Source organism: Poecile atricapillus, chromosome 2, assembly GCF_030490865.1.
Source record: "Poecile atricapillus isolate bPoeAtr1 chromosome 2, bPoeAtr1.hap1, whole genome shotgun sequence".
NCBI classification, from domain to species: domain Eukaryota; kingdom Metazoa; phylum Chordata; class Aves; order Passeriformes; family Paridae; genus Poecile; species Poecile atricapillus.
In genome coordinates, this window is record NC_081250.1 from 43,477,202 (window position 1) to 43,494,170 (window position 16,969).

At 37.4% G+C, this 16,969-nt stretch overlaps 1 protein-coding gene across 1 annotated transcript in view; it reads right to left on the reverse strand.

Moving 5' to 3' along the window:
* The window catches only part of CPNE4 (copine 4), a 225,848-nt gene that overhangs the window by 27,576 nt on the left and 181,303 nt on the right, over positions 1–16,969 (reverse strand). Inside the window, exon 12 of the mRNA XM_058831839.1 lies at positions 11,555–11,688. Within this exon, the coding sequence (XP_058687822.1) occupies positions 11,555–11,688 (134 nt within the window). The remainder of the gene's footprint in view (positions 1–11,554; positions 11,689–16,969) is intronic.

Genomic DNA, 16,969 nt, shown 5'->3' on the forward strand with positions numbered 1-16,969 from the left:
CTGAAAGATTAACTCCTAGCTAGCCACTTACACAACTTGATTTGGACTAATTTTATTGGTTCCCATTACAGCCCTTTGGTATGTAGCTATAACTGTGCTTCAGTTTATTCTCCTGAATTCAATGCAGCATTTGTATGGATGCTACTTAACTGACCTTGGAGACCATCAGCATGAAAACCTGCTTACTTTATGCCAGAACGACACAGTAATACAAACAGTACTAATGATGCAGTGAACAGGGGGAAGGAAAAAAACATGGAGTGAGGAGACAGAAACACTAAGAGCTCGCTTTTAGTCGCAAATACCTGAGAAACTTAAATTTACAGCTTGCAAGAAGAATACCAGACCTGAATCCCTGGATATTAAGCTCTCACTTGTAATTTTGGTCTTAGGTCAGATCAGAACTACCAGGGAGGTATTTTAAAAGAAACGGATGCAACAAAATCAATTATTATGCTTTTCATTCTCAATTCCAGTCTTAAAAGAATAAACTCTGGATCTGCTCTGCTTGACATACTTTTCTCATGATGAAATGACATAATTTTCCTCTGTTAGAAAAACATTTTGAATTGACAAAATTAAAAAGGGAGGTGTGTGTTACACGTGTAATTGAAAAAGGTGTGAATCCGAGGAGAGAAAGAAGGAGGGGGAAAAGGGCATGGAAACAGGAAAGAGGAGAACAGAGAGGAAAAGGAAAAAACAGAAGAGAAAACAGAAAATGGAAAAAAAAAATAGAGCTATTGCCAAACTCAATTGTAATTGTAATCTTTCATGTTCAGGGACTGAACTGGAAGACTATGAGCTGAATTGCTCCTTTTCTAAAGCATATGAATGAATCATGTTTCTGAGTATATTATTTAGTACTTATCTGGGAGGGGCTTGATGCCAGTAAATTCTGAATCATAACAGCTTACAGGGATTAACAGCAGTTCCAAAGAAAATACAGAAATCATTTGAAATATTTAAACATTTTCAGCTCCCGCTTTGCAAGCAGAGCTGGGCAAATAAAGTACATGATCTGGCATGGGAGCTGGAACTAGATCATCCTTAAGGTCCCTTGCAACCCAAGACATTCTACGGTTCTATGATCAAATAGGGCTAAATAAAACCATTTCAGTGGGAGGCACCACAGCCCATCCATTTCACCACTTGCAGTCTTGCACAGCCACCTGCGCTCCAGGATGCAGAGCCAGGCTGTGGTCCAGCTCTCAGCCTGCCCCAGTCAGAGTCAGAAGGACCATAAGAGCTCAGCAGTAGCAGTGTTTCCACCCACTGACCTGTATTCTTCCTTAAGGGATTGCTACTCTGTCACCACATATTCCCTGTGTGGTTATGTCCAGTTCGATACAACCACATCCCTGGTTTTGGCCAGGTTACTGCGTGTGTTCCATCAAACTTTTCTGTGCCTAACACAGCCTGGCATTCAGTCCATAAAGCACAGCGATTTCTAGTGGAGTAGCAAGGATGATTGTCACACATCTTGGTCACCAAAGAGATCTGGGAACATGCAAATCAATGGTAAATCACCACAACACTACACTGTCTGGGCTGTCACAGAGATGCTACGTCATTGGGTGCAAAACCCTGACATTAAAATTCACTATCTTTAATTACAGCTCTCAGGCACCTTAGGGGAGCTGGAATCTGCTGAATACTGAGAAATAGATACTGTCATGCAATTGTGTTTCAAAAATATGAAGCAATGCCTGTCTGACCTGAGGGAAAAATAGCTAATGAAGCAGGAGAATACAAATTCCCTGAAACTAACCACCGAAAGGCATCAACTTATGAAGTAACTAACAAAGCCAAATCCAGGTACAATGGATTTAAATTTATCCTTTTTAACATTTAAAGAATTGCAAAAGAAGCTCTGCAGGGTAAAAATATCAAGTAAACTCAGAAATTCCTAGGCTGGGGAATACACACAGAAAAAAAAAAGTCATTAGAGCTTGAGGGAGGAGTAGTTAAGCAAAACGAAACGACAGCGAAATCTATCACTTGCTAGAAGGATAGCCTAATAAAATAACATACTCAGGAAGGTGAGACAAAATGTCAAACTTCCCTGCAAGATAACAAATAAATTGCAATGACCTGATTTATGCCTACATGAATGACCCAATTCAGTAAAATGCATCTTGAAAAAGAAATAAGACTCTACAACTGGGAATAAACTAGGAAAGGAGATGCTGCAAGAGCCTACAATGAGTTGTCTTTAACTTCTCAAACCAGGCAGTTTTCAGACATTCTTGTATTTTAAGGGATTGACATATGTTTCTATACCCTCCAAAACCCTAACCCTATATACACTGATTTGGCTTATCTGTGGGATTTTATACAGAAAACTGTGCCATCACTGAAAAGGTAAGTCTCACACAAACTGTAATTGCAGATTACAAAACATGACATCTCTTGAAGGCAACATTGCAGGAAGAAGGCTGAATTCCATCAAATAAGATACAGGTTGTGAAGAAACCCACACTGAACAGTGATGGGGTCCTGCCCTCCTGAACCACGAGTGTGGCTTACACTGTGTACTGCACTAGGCAAGCACAAGCACAAAAGCTTTGCCACCACATATGCACATAATTCTGTCCTTTTTTACAAATTACATTGAATAGGGTTGGTAAGAGATCTTGCTCTGCAACAATTTTGTATCAGAAAACATCTGTCTGTAAGGGGTGTGCTGGGAAGAGGGGATTACAGGACTGCAGTGGCATATATATACAGAGAGTTGATGGGAGAGGAATTTCTCACCAAATGCTCTCATGATACAAATGAACTTTCTAGGATGAACAGGATAAAACCTTTATAGAGATGATACAGTGACTTAATGTGATCAAATGAGCTGTTGATGTAATTTTACCAAAATTGGAATGACATTAAGTCAAAATGAAGAACACTAACAAAATAGGTTAGAGCAATACCATAATTGAAGTGTACTGATGACTACACATTCAGCTAGACATCACTGAGTATGCAGGGGGAAATGGACAATTATCTTCTGTTCATCTGATAATTTGGGATCTCTGACCAAGGTCAATTTCACAATAATTCAGAGGTGATACTAAGATAGTAAATACAACCTGATTCACAAGAATTGCCTAGCTTTAACTGAGAGCAATTGGACAGATAAACCTATTAAGGTCAGCTCAGGCATGGTGTTCATTTACCCACAGATGAATTTCCAAATGTGAATAATTTGCTTCTCAGCTATACCCTAATCTAATCGAGTGGATGATGAAACTTGCTATACCCTTAACAATGCAAGGAGGAAAGTCACACTTCCAATATTGTGGAAATTATTGCATTGACTAAAGGTGCACTAGATCAGTATCAAATGGTGAAAATGACAACAGGTATTTCTCCTTTACTTATGTGTACTTATTATTTAGGCAGATGTCTAGTTTCTACAGCAGTAGGTGGAATGCAATTTTTGCAGGGCTTTATATGTCATGTTGTTTTTTCCAGAAAGGTCGTTTGACAGAGAAATCTCTACAGTACCAGTTTGTACAGTTGTAGGAACGTGTCGAGTACTGCACTGACCAATGCTCTTCAGAGGAAATTTCAAGCTGAGTTGAGAAATAGGAAAGATGGCACAGAAAAGCCATGTAAAAGGTTCAGATTTTGAGGTTTCTACCAGCTGACAGAGTGCAGCAGAGGTCTGAAAAGCATTTGGAGATAATTGCAGCTAAGCAGTTTTTTAGCAAAAAAACTTGTTAAGGGACTGCTCGTGACTGGTGCACTGGCATAGGAACTGAGTTCCTGGAAGAAAAGGCACAAAGAAGACACAAAGATGAAAACTTGGCAATGGAAAAGGCAGAGTTGTAAGAACTGACAGGATTTGCCTGGATAAAGAGCCTGCATTGATGTGTATAAATGCGTGTGCATGTGCTTAAATACTGTCCTAGTTTAGGGCAAATTTGGGAGGAAAACTCCAAATGGGGATTTCCCCAGGGAAATGCCCCCTCCCCCCCAGCTGGTCCGGGAAAGGAAAAAAATTCCTTGGAGAGAAGTGGAAAAAGCTGTTTAACAGAAATTGAATAATATTAAATAATAAAACCTCTTGCTGTTCAATGGGATGGCAAATCTAGGAAGAAAAGTCTTTTTCATGTGGTGTAGCTCGGCTTGCTCAGGTTCTTATCAGTCCCTCCAGCGCTGGAAAGTGCCGAGGCCCAGGCCCCGGTGGGCCACAGGCGTGAGCTCCCGGGGTTTGGCTGGGTGTTCAGTCCAGAGCAGGCTTGCACAGATCCAAGAAAAAAGGAAAAAAACCAAAGGTCCAGGGAACTCCTCTGCCTCAGCTAGCAGAGGAGTTCTAACTAAACCAGTTAACCAGTTCTAACTAAACTAACTAAAAACCAGAGAGAAGCTCTGTCCCGCTGTCTGTCCGTGCTGCAGACACCACAGTCCAGGAGTGAGCTGTGTGGGAGTGATGTTTTTCCTTAACACAAACTGTGCGCTTCTTCTTCCCCCTCTCTTGCTCTCAGAGCCAGTCTTAAAGGTGCAGAATTTAATATATAACATAAACCAGACGATTGGGGATACCAGTATCATAAAGTCACCCCAGGACAAATACGTACACACACACACACACATCTGTGTGTATGTACATTTGCAAAGAAGCCATTATGAAGTCATCTTCCCAATACAGTTGGTGTATAAGACTGATTCTCCTGTACTGGCTCTTGGGATAAAAAGTGACTGTGGAAACCCATTGGTGATTGTGGAAACCCTTATGTGGCACCAATCGACAAATGACAGGTTCTACAAGGTCAAATACTGAGTATATGTTTGTATTCATTATGCAATTGTGCCAATCAAGGTACTCAGTTGTTAAATCCAAGGATTTTCACTCCAATTTGAAAATAGAAACTATCAGTGATTCCTTTTTGCCAGTGCAGTTCTAGACCTGGGTTATCCAAACACTTCAAAATATGTTTACCCACACCTGAGCTTCTTGAAAAATATAAGCTACACGTTTTGCTGTATAGGTTACTGTTTCTCTATTTTTCTTTTTTGTTTTGTATTTTGTTGTATACCTATGCAAATTTGGTCCTATTAAAGCACTAAATAAAAAGATTCATGTATTTTCCCAGAAGATTTTTAAACTTGTTTAGATATGCTAATCAGCTTTTCTGCTAAACAGCCTCCAGAAAGGTTGTTTCTGTAATTAAAGTGATAAAGAGAGATGCTTAATAATTAAGTATATTTTTATTTATTGATCTGCATGAGCAGATAAAATTTTAACATCCACAGTTCTATGTAGGGAGTTCATGAAATATTTAATGCCACAGTGCCACTATATCTAGGCATCATTCTTTTGCCTCAGTTTTAATAAACTACTATTATACTACTATCACAACCAAAGCAAGTCTCTGTTTTTGTGTCTGGCAAAATTACCTCAGGGTATTATTTAAGACAGATCCTTCCAGTTGAGGTAACTTTCTGCATCTTCATCCACAAACCCAGACAGAGCTTCAGGATGAAGTGACCTATTAAGGGGTTCTTAGGGATAAGGTTCTGATTACTAAAGTGAGGTGTAAACTCTGGGATCTCCCTCCACATAAAGCCTTAATTGAAACCACAGTATTTAAATACGGACTGATATTTGTATTTGGGACTAATTGCACTGATTTATGCATGACTTCTATTACAGGTACTGTCTTACACATCCCTTGTTCTCTTTCTCCTCCCTAACTGCCCTCTGCTGGTACCTCAGGAAAAGTATTTCTGGGACAGCTGGAACTCCTCAGGCTTATATTTTTTTCATATCTTAGAACTACACCAAAAGCAACATGATGGGCTGGGAACCCTGGTCCTTTTATTTTCTCCTTTCATTTTTTTTCCTTTTAAAATTTGAAGTGCAGTTTACAGGGAAGGAAGGACTTATATAGGGTTTTCAATCATAGTGAACATACTTGCTCAGGCCTAAAATATCAAAAAGAAACCATAAAGAGTAATTTTTGCATTTACTCAGCAACTGCTCCAATTAATTGTTCACAGAAGGTAATGATGCAACTTAGACTGACTTCAGGAGTTTCACATCTTTTGTGGAATGTGGCCTGGTTTCTAAATTTTCATTCTTAAGTATTTTGTAGAGCTCTGTACATAAGTTATTTCTGCCCTTTGCAGGAATAATGTACTCTTTGCTCATTAGTGGCCTTTGGGGAGGTTGCTAGTCAAGTATGTTTTACACAAGCAGTTTATTTGTTAACATACGATCTCAGTGTGAATGTCACTTTCAAGGTGCTACTTGAGGATTTAGAGTTAAGGAGACTATTTGCCTAAATGAAAACATTAGTGTCAGGAAACAGAGTTTATCTTCCATGTGTTTGAAAGGCTCTTGTAACTGAAGAAAGATCTGCAATATCTTTGAGAGTGAATAAATAAACAGAGAGATTTAAAATAATTAAGAACTAAGACTATTTTGAAATAGATTTTGAATAAAACGAAAGTCAATAATACAGGATTTTACAAAACTATGTGGTCAAATATATGGAATCATGCATTAAGTGCCTAGGTAAGAATGGGGATGGCCCATCAAGAATGGGAAGTTCCACAAATATCCAGTGCAGTAAATGGTTTTACATTTGATAATGCAGTAAAAGCATTAAAATTTGATAAAATACATCTGACCCTGTATTTTTCAATGAATGAGTATTGATTTGACCACACAGAAACTGATTCTCCTACTTTTTTGTGAATGCTTTTTATTAATCTAATGAAGAATTCTGAATGTATGCACAAGTATAGAACCAGGTGTAGGAAAAAAAAATCAAAAAAATCAACCAGGTAAATGGGAGACACTGGACATTTGTGTGTGAGGCAAACAATTAATAATAAAGTTCAAATTCAGTAAAACTCTTAATTCCATTTAATGCCATCTATACTTTGCAAAATACCTCAGGATTTTCTTGAGTCAGACTGAATTCAATGGGATTAGATAATAAGCTCTAGTGTCTTGCTGATTCAGAAGTTTTAATGCAAAGATAAATATTTAATGTAATTTAACAATTTTCTTAATAAGCACAAGCAAAAGAAAAACTACTAACTGTAGAAATCAGATTTTGAAGTGAGGAGCAGATTTGCAAGACCTGCCTTTCACCCACAATAACATCATTAAAATTTGCAATAACATAAGATCATTTAGGAAGGATTTCAGCCTTCAGCATTGTGTACCAGTAAAACATTTATCCTTACAAACAAGCTATTTGCAGTCCCATTCCAGCCCATTTTTCCTTTGATAGAAGCAGCAATCACTGCAGAATGGAAGATGAGCTACACTCATGACTACTTGCTTGTATTCCAGCACCGGTAAAACAAATCATTAGGATCAAAGCACCAGCCATTTTAATAATCTGTGGGCACTGTTGCTACTGTGACTTATGGCTTTGCTCTGCACAGAGGGAAGATGTAAACAGCACATTTTTTACTGAATGGCTCTGTATTAATACTCTACAAAAGTATACTTAATACCTCTGTTATATGCATACTTATAAATTAATATACACACTGGAGTAGAACTCTAGTTTTATATACAAAGAAGTACTTCAGGTCCCGACTTGCAGTCAGGACATGGTCAGATATTATAATGGGACAAAGGGGAAAGCAAATGTTCCCTGATTCCCCAGTTTGGCCACAGGCTTCTCTGGCTTCCAAAATGGTGTTGTTGCTCCATGCCAAGCAGGGTGCAGTTTTATGATACAAATTGAAAAGCTTTGGGGAAGAGCTGCCATGCAGAACAAGAGACACATTCAAAATTATTCTATAACTTAAGAGAGCTTCATGGCTTTTATAAGCTTTTAGTTGCAGATCCTTTATTTCAACTGTTGAATGAGTTTGCCTTTCCTCATATCTGGGTATTCAACCAGCAAAGACACCTGCTACCTACCCTTTGAAAACAGCATTCTCTTGAAGGGGTCTCCACCAGGCTCCAAAACAAATAGGGGGACAAAACCATTGTTCAGCCAGAGTTGTTGAAGGTTAGAAGCCCTAAGCCAGCACAGAGAGTTGGGTTTAACCCCATCTGCTTTATGACAACTTGCTAACTCATTTTCCAAACATGTAGAGGGAATACATGCATATATAGTAGTGATCAACTGATTTTTCAGGATCCTGGCTAGGCTGGTATTGCTGGTCATCAGAAACAATTATATTTTACTTCTGATACAGAGAACTCAATACAGAAATTACTGAGGTAAAAAAATAAACATGAAATGATACAGAAGCAGATCTTTTAATATTAAGCACTTCAGTGCCTAATGATTTTTCACATTTTTCACCCATTTCTCTGTTAAAAAAGGTGGAGTAGACTTGCACAATTTCAAGCTAAAATTATACCAGTGATAAAACTTTTATATTAAAAGAAAGCTTCTGAAAATATTTAAACAGAAATACGTATTTATCGCTTATTACTTCATGAGGTTCTCTTTAAACATTCATGAGTCATTTATCTTAAAATAAATTCCTCTCCATTAACCTGTCTGATTATTTTTAAGCTTTTGTTTTCCCCTTTCCAGTTTTTCTAACTACATTTCAGAATCTAATTCCTTAAAACTAATGAATGTTTCTCCCTCCTTTATGATCCACTGCTGCTGTTGCTTAGCCACTGGTTATATCACCTACATACTCTATCTTCTCTCATACGAAGAACGTTGTTATAGCCTGAAACAATTCTACCATATAGATAAAGTATTAAGTATTTTGTGCAGGTGAATAGCTCTTCCATTTCCCTTATCATTATCAGATTGGCCTATTCCTACAGGACTGCAGCAATTCTACAATCAGGATAATAATCAGTGTCTCTCTCATTCTCTGAATATTGCTGATAAAAGAATGAATCTTATTCTTTCACGCTTAACTATGCAAAACGGCGCTACTCATTTAACTCTTTCAGCAATCTCCGAACCATACAGATACAAGTGCTTTTGGATGAGCAGGGTTTATTCCACTCGTACCTAGGGATGTGAGGCAACACTTAATTTGGAGCATTAATTGCTTACAGATGAATTATGTTAGGCTGATATGTACAAAAACCTAGATTATAAGAAGATTCGGCTTGATTGATCAAACTATCTAGAGTTTATAAAAGAAACTTTTGCATTTTCAGTGTAGTGTCTCTATGTATTGCTTGCCAATCCAATTCTTCCCAAAATACAAATAAATTTGTATGTTTCTAATGAAAGAAGTATTTTAAATAATAACCATATGGGTTTGTGGGTTTTTTTTACAATTTAAAAAAGCTGTCTACTTATATAAGTAGCAAAAGTACTTAGAATTCTACAGCTCTGCTACTGGAATGCAAAAAGTATTGCAAACAACAGATTTTACTTTAATAATTTATTCTTTCATTTGATGCAAATACATTAATCCTGAGAGTGAGTTAAAACCACTCTATTTTTCTTGGTTTGGATTGAAATCAGCCGGTTTTGTCTATTTAAGATAATTGATGGGTACAAACTATAAAACTTCACATAAAAGCACTGCCTTTGTGTGATCTCATATTCTAATCTTAGTAAGCACACGATCCCAAGCAAATGATGACACTCTGGCTCTAAACAGCCCTTAGGTTCAGCAAGTTTGTGTCTTTTTACCTCTAGCTTGTCTTAATCTGGAAACAGACGTCCTGCTCCATTATCTGAAGCGCAACTGGACTTACTGGAGCAGTTATGGATCTGCACTGCATTTCAGATTTTTACTGAATTTATGTTTTTTTTTTAAAGTGTATATATAGAAGATTTGCTTTGTATTTGTTTATATTGCTTAAATATGGTTGTATTTACTCAGACATACAAAGGCTGCAACTCAACACAAAAAAGGTCTATTAAGAACCCTCATTTTGTGTGAAGGTTTGCTCCCCTAATTTCTTTCCTTCTTTTGAAAAATTCAAAATTCTCTTTTCCAATTTACTGGATTCAAAATGTGCAAGTATAAAGAAAAGGTCCTCACTTGACATTTTGATCAGAAAGCATTGACCATGTTGAATCAACTTGTCCATGGGAATATATTGATAGTGTCGCAACTTGAGAACATGTACATGTCAAACACATGACCAAAAGGTGACATCTTCATGGGAAAACAACTGGCTTTTGTTCAGTTCTAGTTCATAGCTCACAGACCCTCAGTTGTGCTGATTAGCATCAATAGGCATTTTCTGCAGCACAATAGAACAGAATGATGCTGATGATTCCATTTAAAAAATAACTGGCTATTTTTTTTTTGGTACTGATTGAAATACACCTATTGAGAGAAAAATACTGATTTGGAGTTAATATTTCTGTATAGAAGGGACTATGCCACTTAACTATTTAATTTTCTAAAAATATACAACTTAAGTGATAAAATCAAAAATCCTGTGTGTATAAACCAGCCCTTTTTACTCCTTTCCCTATTTTTTGAAGTTTACTAATAGTCTGAATTATTGCTAATAATTATGAAATTACTGCATAATCACTGGGGAATTCTCAGCTCACTTACAATAAAATAATAATTTTCTCAGACTCATTGACTAAATCTGACCATCAAATTCTTACAGAACTCATATGAGAAGGGTATTTTTGTCATTCTTTGGGAAGACATTTCATTACCACGCAAATGCAAGTGCCTCTGAGCAGGCTAGTTGGTATATGCAACATTTAACATGCAAACCATAGTCTGATGTCACTCCACAATTTATACAGAAAATATAACTCAAATTTGACTGGAAATACCATTGTTTTCTTGAGATCTGGCATTTACGTATGGCAAAGTGGTGGGTGGACACCTCTCATATGTGCAAATATTAGAAAGAACAGCTGTGTAAAATACTGTGTCTCACCACCAGAGAAAGAACATTTAAAGGAAATGCACTTGGCAATTAAATTGCACTTGGTAATTTAATAAATTAAATAATGGGCAATTAATTTGATAGAAGCAGGCAGCCTATTTGAAAGCAACAGAAGTACATAATGTAATCAAAGCATATTTGGTCCAATTACTTGCATTTGTTTATTTATTTAAAGGCATGTTGTGTACCCACACTACCCTTCAACATTTATTTCAGAAGGGAGTGCAATGTTCAATAGCCCAGGAGAACACTGAAAAAAGACCATGGGTTTACTTCTAATAATAGACATCATCAATAAGCAGTTTAGGTGACTACAAATTCAGTTTCAAAGACAATGTCTCAGGAACACTCTTCAGTAGAATGGGACACAGACTCCCAAGTGTATCAGAAAGGATGCTGCCAGCATCTGCAAAACTGGCTCCAAGCTGTTAATCTTGAACACATGAAAAATCCACTCTAACATGCAACTTTAACATGAGAATACAAACCTGAAACTTAACACACACAAATCAGCCAAACAGCCAAGAACTGTGCCTTTCTTTATCATGAAACTAATCTAAACCCAGTGTCGCTCTCAAAAGCAGGTTAAGGTAGACTAATCTTTCTGACGTGCAGTCATTCCTCGTAAATGCCTAAACACGGTGCCTCTGCAGCCAGCCACAGGCAGTCATTAATTTCACACTGTGAAAACACTTTCTAAAGACAACTCTGTAATCAAACATGGTTATTTACCTGTCATAGTCTTGGCAAATCTCCCCAACAGCTACCAAAGCTTTCAGGTACTCATTGGGCTGGTAGGGGTGGATGTAGTGCAGCGAGCAGCTGTTCCTCGGATCGCCGTTCGATGCAGTGAAATCTATAGCTACCTGGAAAAGAAGGGAAGTCAATGTCTGGCAGAGCTCTTCTGAGCATAAAAACACCTACATCAACTATATATCTTTACCAGAAATAATCTGCTGCCGCAAAGAGACAGCAGCCCCTCAGCAAAGGTCATTTTACAGTGTAATTAATGAAATTGGAATTAGGATTGTACTGGCAAATATATGTAGAACCAAATGACAGTTTATAAAATAAGAGATAATAAAACTAAAATGGCATAATTAGATAAAAAATTACCTGCATTGCTATTCTATGGGGAATATTATGTTCTAATAAAAATGAATCAAATTAACTATCCCTAGGTTTTCATATTTAATTAAATTATTCCAGCTCAGGTGATGTTCAGGACATAAAAGCTTTGCAGCAAGAATATCCGTAGAGAGTTACAAGTCCTACTAAAACTATAAATTAGAACTCCAATTAGGGACATTTCTTAGCTATTTTAATCCTTACTGTGGCTGTAGTAGTGGATATTGCTTGTCTGGTATTTTTTCTTTTCAAAACATCCAAGCAATAAATAATTAACCCTCCCAATTTCACAGTTGATAGCAAGATTAAACATGAGCTGCAGGGTGAAAAATAAAACTTGAATTCTGCAAAGATTTTTTTGTTGTTGTTGTTTCTGAAAAACCTTAGAGAAGAGTGTGGGAAGTAGTCAATGCAAAATCAAGTATTAATAAATCATCTTAAAATTAATTTCTCCCTTTTAAAATGTTCTTTAAATTTATTCTCACTGAAGGTAGGCTCTGGCATGCATCTTCCTTTGTTATGGATCAGAAAGTCCTCTGCTGAATTTGTGATGCTGCTTTATAGGAATTCCTAAAAGAAGAAACAAGAATCCCAAGGGTCTTACAGAGGGAACAAAGCCATTTATAAAATGTCCTTGTGTCCAATAACCTATTCCTCTAAAAAACCCATTACATCTGAATATTCAATAGGCAAATGCAGCAAGTTCAGATTTCAGTTTTACAATGTAGCTGAAAGGTAAGAAAGGGTCTTGCAAAAAGGGCTGCAAAAAGAACTTTGAAGGCACAGCTTGCTCTTGCAAATGTTCAGCTTCCCCAGCTGCAGCCTCTGCTTGGCACAGGGAACACTACTTTATGCAGCTTCAAAATGAAAATGAAACATGACATTTTCATGCTTCCTTAAAAAAATTACACAGCCCTTCTGAAACTTATTTTTGTTGCTAAAAAGTGAAAGGGAAATATCATACTAGGTCAACCCAACGTGGCTTTCCTCCACTAGTTCTGATTTTCCACCTCTATATTTTAGCTGAAGAAACCAGCCTCTAGTAGGCTTGGAAATCCCTTCTTTGCCTTGATCACCTATGAACCCCTGGCACCTCACCACATCCAGTCAGGAGAGAGATGAGCTTTTTGGCTTGCAAATAAGAGTAATCTTTCACCTCTGCTTCCTACTCGCTGTTAAGGCACCAAAGCACTGAGTTTGTTTTCCACATAGTTCTTTTTCCAAAAATGGTATCTGGATTTAACTTGAATAAATCAATGGAGAACCTCTCATGACTTCACTTGTAAGGGCACATAACTGAGGAACACTACACATATTTAACCGAGGAAGAAAGCAACACTAGTGGTTTGTGAAACCCAAGATAAATCCATGAATGCTTGTATGGACTAGCTTAGTTTCGGGAAATTTATTTGTAGAAAATCTTATTCAAGGTATGCATATTTCTTTAAAAGTAAGTATATTTTCTCTGATATTAATTCAACCTTAATTTGATAATAGAAGGTGCAAAAATGCCACTGTATGATAGGGAAACAAAGGGGTTTCCTGTAAAATTGTTAAAAGTAGGTGTTTTTACTGACAATCTCAAAATACTAAAACACATTAACAGGACTTTAGTGACACATCAAACAGAACTGGACAAGCCTTCCTTTATGGCTAACTGCTTTGGAAATGAAATCAAGAACACAGAGTAGGAATAAGGAGTGGGTTTCATGAACTTGGAAAAAAGCCTGTGGCTAGTGTTTGGGAAAGCAAAAGAAAAGAACTTCCTGTAACAAGCTTCCTTTCTGGAAATGGTCCTTGCAGTAGAGGTCTGCTGATAAGTAAGAAAGTATCCTAATTTCCTATGATGAAGAATTTATGAATATTTGTGCTTGGATGTAGTGTGCTTGAATTTGATCCAAATCTCTGTTTGACTCCCACAGGGAGGAGGACTTATAAGAAAGATGACCGCTGTAAATTGCCATGATTCCAAAATAACAATGCAGAGCTCTGCTCCCTTAGCATAACCCAACAGGACCAAGGTCTTGTGCAAATACATTGGATAAGGACTCGTACAAATAAGTTAATATATGACAGAAGTTATGTTAATATCACAGCTGAGCTTATCTTTTGGGCAGTAAAGTAGGAATCTTTCTCATAGTGTGTACATTTGATTTTTATCAGTCTATCTTTAACTGTATCAGCTCCAGTGTAGCAGCCATCTTCCATCAGCTAAATAAGAGCATAGCAGAGCAACAACTACACTCAGTACCAGCTTCTTTTTTTTTTTTTTTTTGCTCAGACTTGTAAAAGGGTGATTTTCACCACACTCAAAACATCCTACATAGCTGGGACCTCCTGCTAGATCTGTCAGCAACAAATCAGGCTGCCCAATACTGTGACCTGCCTGAGAGAGCATCTGTCCAATATATCTTTCTATTACAGTTCCTTTTATACATGTTACACATCCTTTCTGCTGTATTTCCTAAAGTGATGAAAATGTCTTCAGACTACAGACCCATTTGCACTGCCAACCTCTGAACATTTCTTCTGCAGCAGGGTACACTGTCTGATAAGAGATACAGTGTTTGGCAATAAACTGGGCATAAAAATAGCGGGCTGGAATCAGCACTATTGATCTCTATAGATGAAAGCTTCTTAATAACTGGTTTTAAAGCGAAGGAAAAGTTTACTTTCATTTTTCAGAGACATTCCTTCGAATTACAAACTATGTTTCTATAATCAAGGTACAAAGTATCCCAAGAACACACAGCATGATGTTACCAAGGCTTTCATTAGTGCTTTAAATTACCAGGTACATCATATTACAGCTTTTTGTTATCAAATGTGTGTGTAGCATCCCAGTTTCCCTCCTTCAGCAAGTGCCCTTTCAAACCACAGTTGTATCATACTGCCTGTACACAGCATGAGCTCAATAGAAATGACATTAATATTAGGACAGTGACAACAACAATACACGTATCAGGAGTTTCAAACAATCACAAATCCACTATAGTTAAAAAAAATGGAAATCTGGGAAAGCCCAAGGAATAGGCCTCCTCTGTTTCAGGGGTCTGAATTAATCAGATTAGGACTATGTGAAGAGATTATACAATGCATGCAGAAAGCAAGGGAGAATGGAATATCTTCCCAGTAGGCTGCACTCATTTGTTTCAGAGACTACTGCAGAATTCATTTTGGGAAACAACACCACATCTCACAACCAGCCTGTGCTGAGGACTGCTGGAAGAGTGAAGGAAAACATGTGGAAAGCCAGTTTGTCACAATGTTTATAGGTAGAACCACTAAGTTATGCACACAGACAGCCATAGGTACAGAGACATCACAATGGCTTACCCTGGGTCTGTGCAGGTTGAAAATTGATAGTGATGAGCTTACACAATACTGTGGATTTACCATTAAGGGCAACAGTAATTCAGGGATCTCTGTGGCTGACAGTATAATGAATCTTTCATTTCCTTTATGTCCTCACTGCCCATCCTTGAAGATTACCTTGCTTAAGCTTTCTATTACCAACTGTTTTGTTTCACTTTAGTAAAATAAAATACAGTAAAATACAGTAGAAGCCACTATCCACTTTAACCCATTTTCCCTACCACTTTTAAATTTGTGTTTCGCAGCCCGCTAATAGGAAACCTGTAACAAGTAAATAAAAGGCAAGCAAATTGCCACAACCCTTCCTTGCACTAAGAACTTGCTCTTCCATTGGAAAACAGTTCAGAAGAATTGGAGTTTGAGAAGCTGTAACTTAATATGTAAATCCCTAGATATTTTCTAATGGCAGCAATGCTCCTGTTCTTGAGCTGGAGTTGTGGGAAATACATATTAACTGGTCTTTCCATGTGCCTAACCACATGCTCTAATTAAAAAAGGCTTTCAAATATAACATGAAGGCATTAATGTCTTTCTGATGATGACCTTGAATACATTTGATAATTGAGTTCTTCTAGTCATATTTTAGGGAGGAAATGTCAGAAAAGATAAATTAAAGGGGTTTCCAGTGACTGCCAAGTTTCAGATGTGAAGGAGAAATGTCCATTGCTAGTACGTGAGGATAAAAGAAGAAGTAGCCAGGTAAGGCAGAGAGGTAATTACACAGTATGCTTTATACAAGAGAATACAATTATAAAGATCTTAGTCCACTGCAGAAGGTACTGCCTTCAAAACCAAAACAGAGCCCTCAGTTCTGGGTGTTATCCGATGAGTTTGTGATGAGTACAGGCAATGTCCATGTTTAACACTTGAAAAAGCTGATCTGTACACAAGAAGACAATTCACTATTGTCTACAGCTGCTGCTGGAACTTTCTAGTACAATAAAAAAATCTTTTTTTTTTGGTCTAATCTTTTTGGAAAATGAAGGCTTGTCTGGAAAATGTGAAATGGAACATGTGAGTAGCATCTGGTGTCTGAGACTTTATATATGGGAGCAGAAATAGGATCCTACAGGAAAAGAAAATATATCCAGAAGAAGACTATTACCTTTGTGCATTAGATTTTAGCCCTTTAGCTGGCATAAATTAGAAATCATATAAACCAGATTGGAAGTGAGCCACAATCCGTATTCCTATACTACGGGAAAAAACTGATACATCATATTACATTATATTAAGTATATTAATTTTTAGATACATGCTACAACAAAAAGATCAAACCCACACATTAAATATTTCTTAACTGGAAACACAAAAAACTGTTTTTGTTTTTATGAAGAGCCCCACAAATCCTTTTACACCCTGTTCCTTGAACTGAATAGCTCCTGAGTGCACTCTGAATTAGAGCTGTGTCCCCCTGTAGTGCCATCTTACTTGGCAGCTATGGCAGAGATATGAAACACCAGCATTTACCCCAGGCTGACAGAGAAAAGCCCCTGGCTGGATCTCTCTGTGACTTTCAATACGTCACCGTTTCAGGGAAAACAACTTCCTTTATTTAACAAGGATTCATTCTGGAAAGGGAGACTGGCCCTTAATACATTTTGCAAGGAGAATTTAATAATTTACCAAGGAATGGCATGTCAG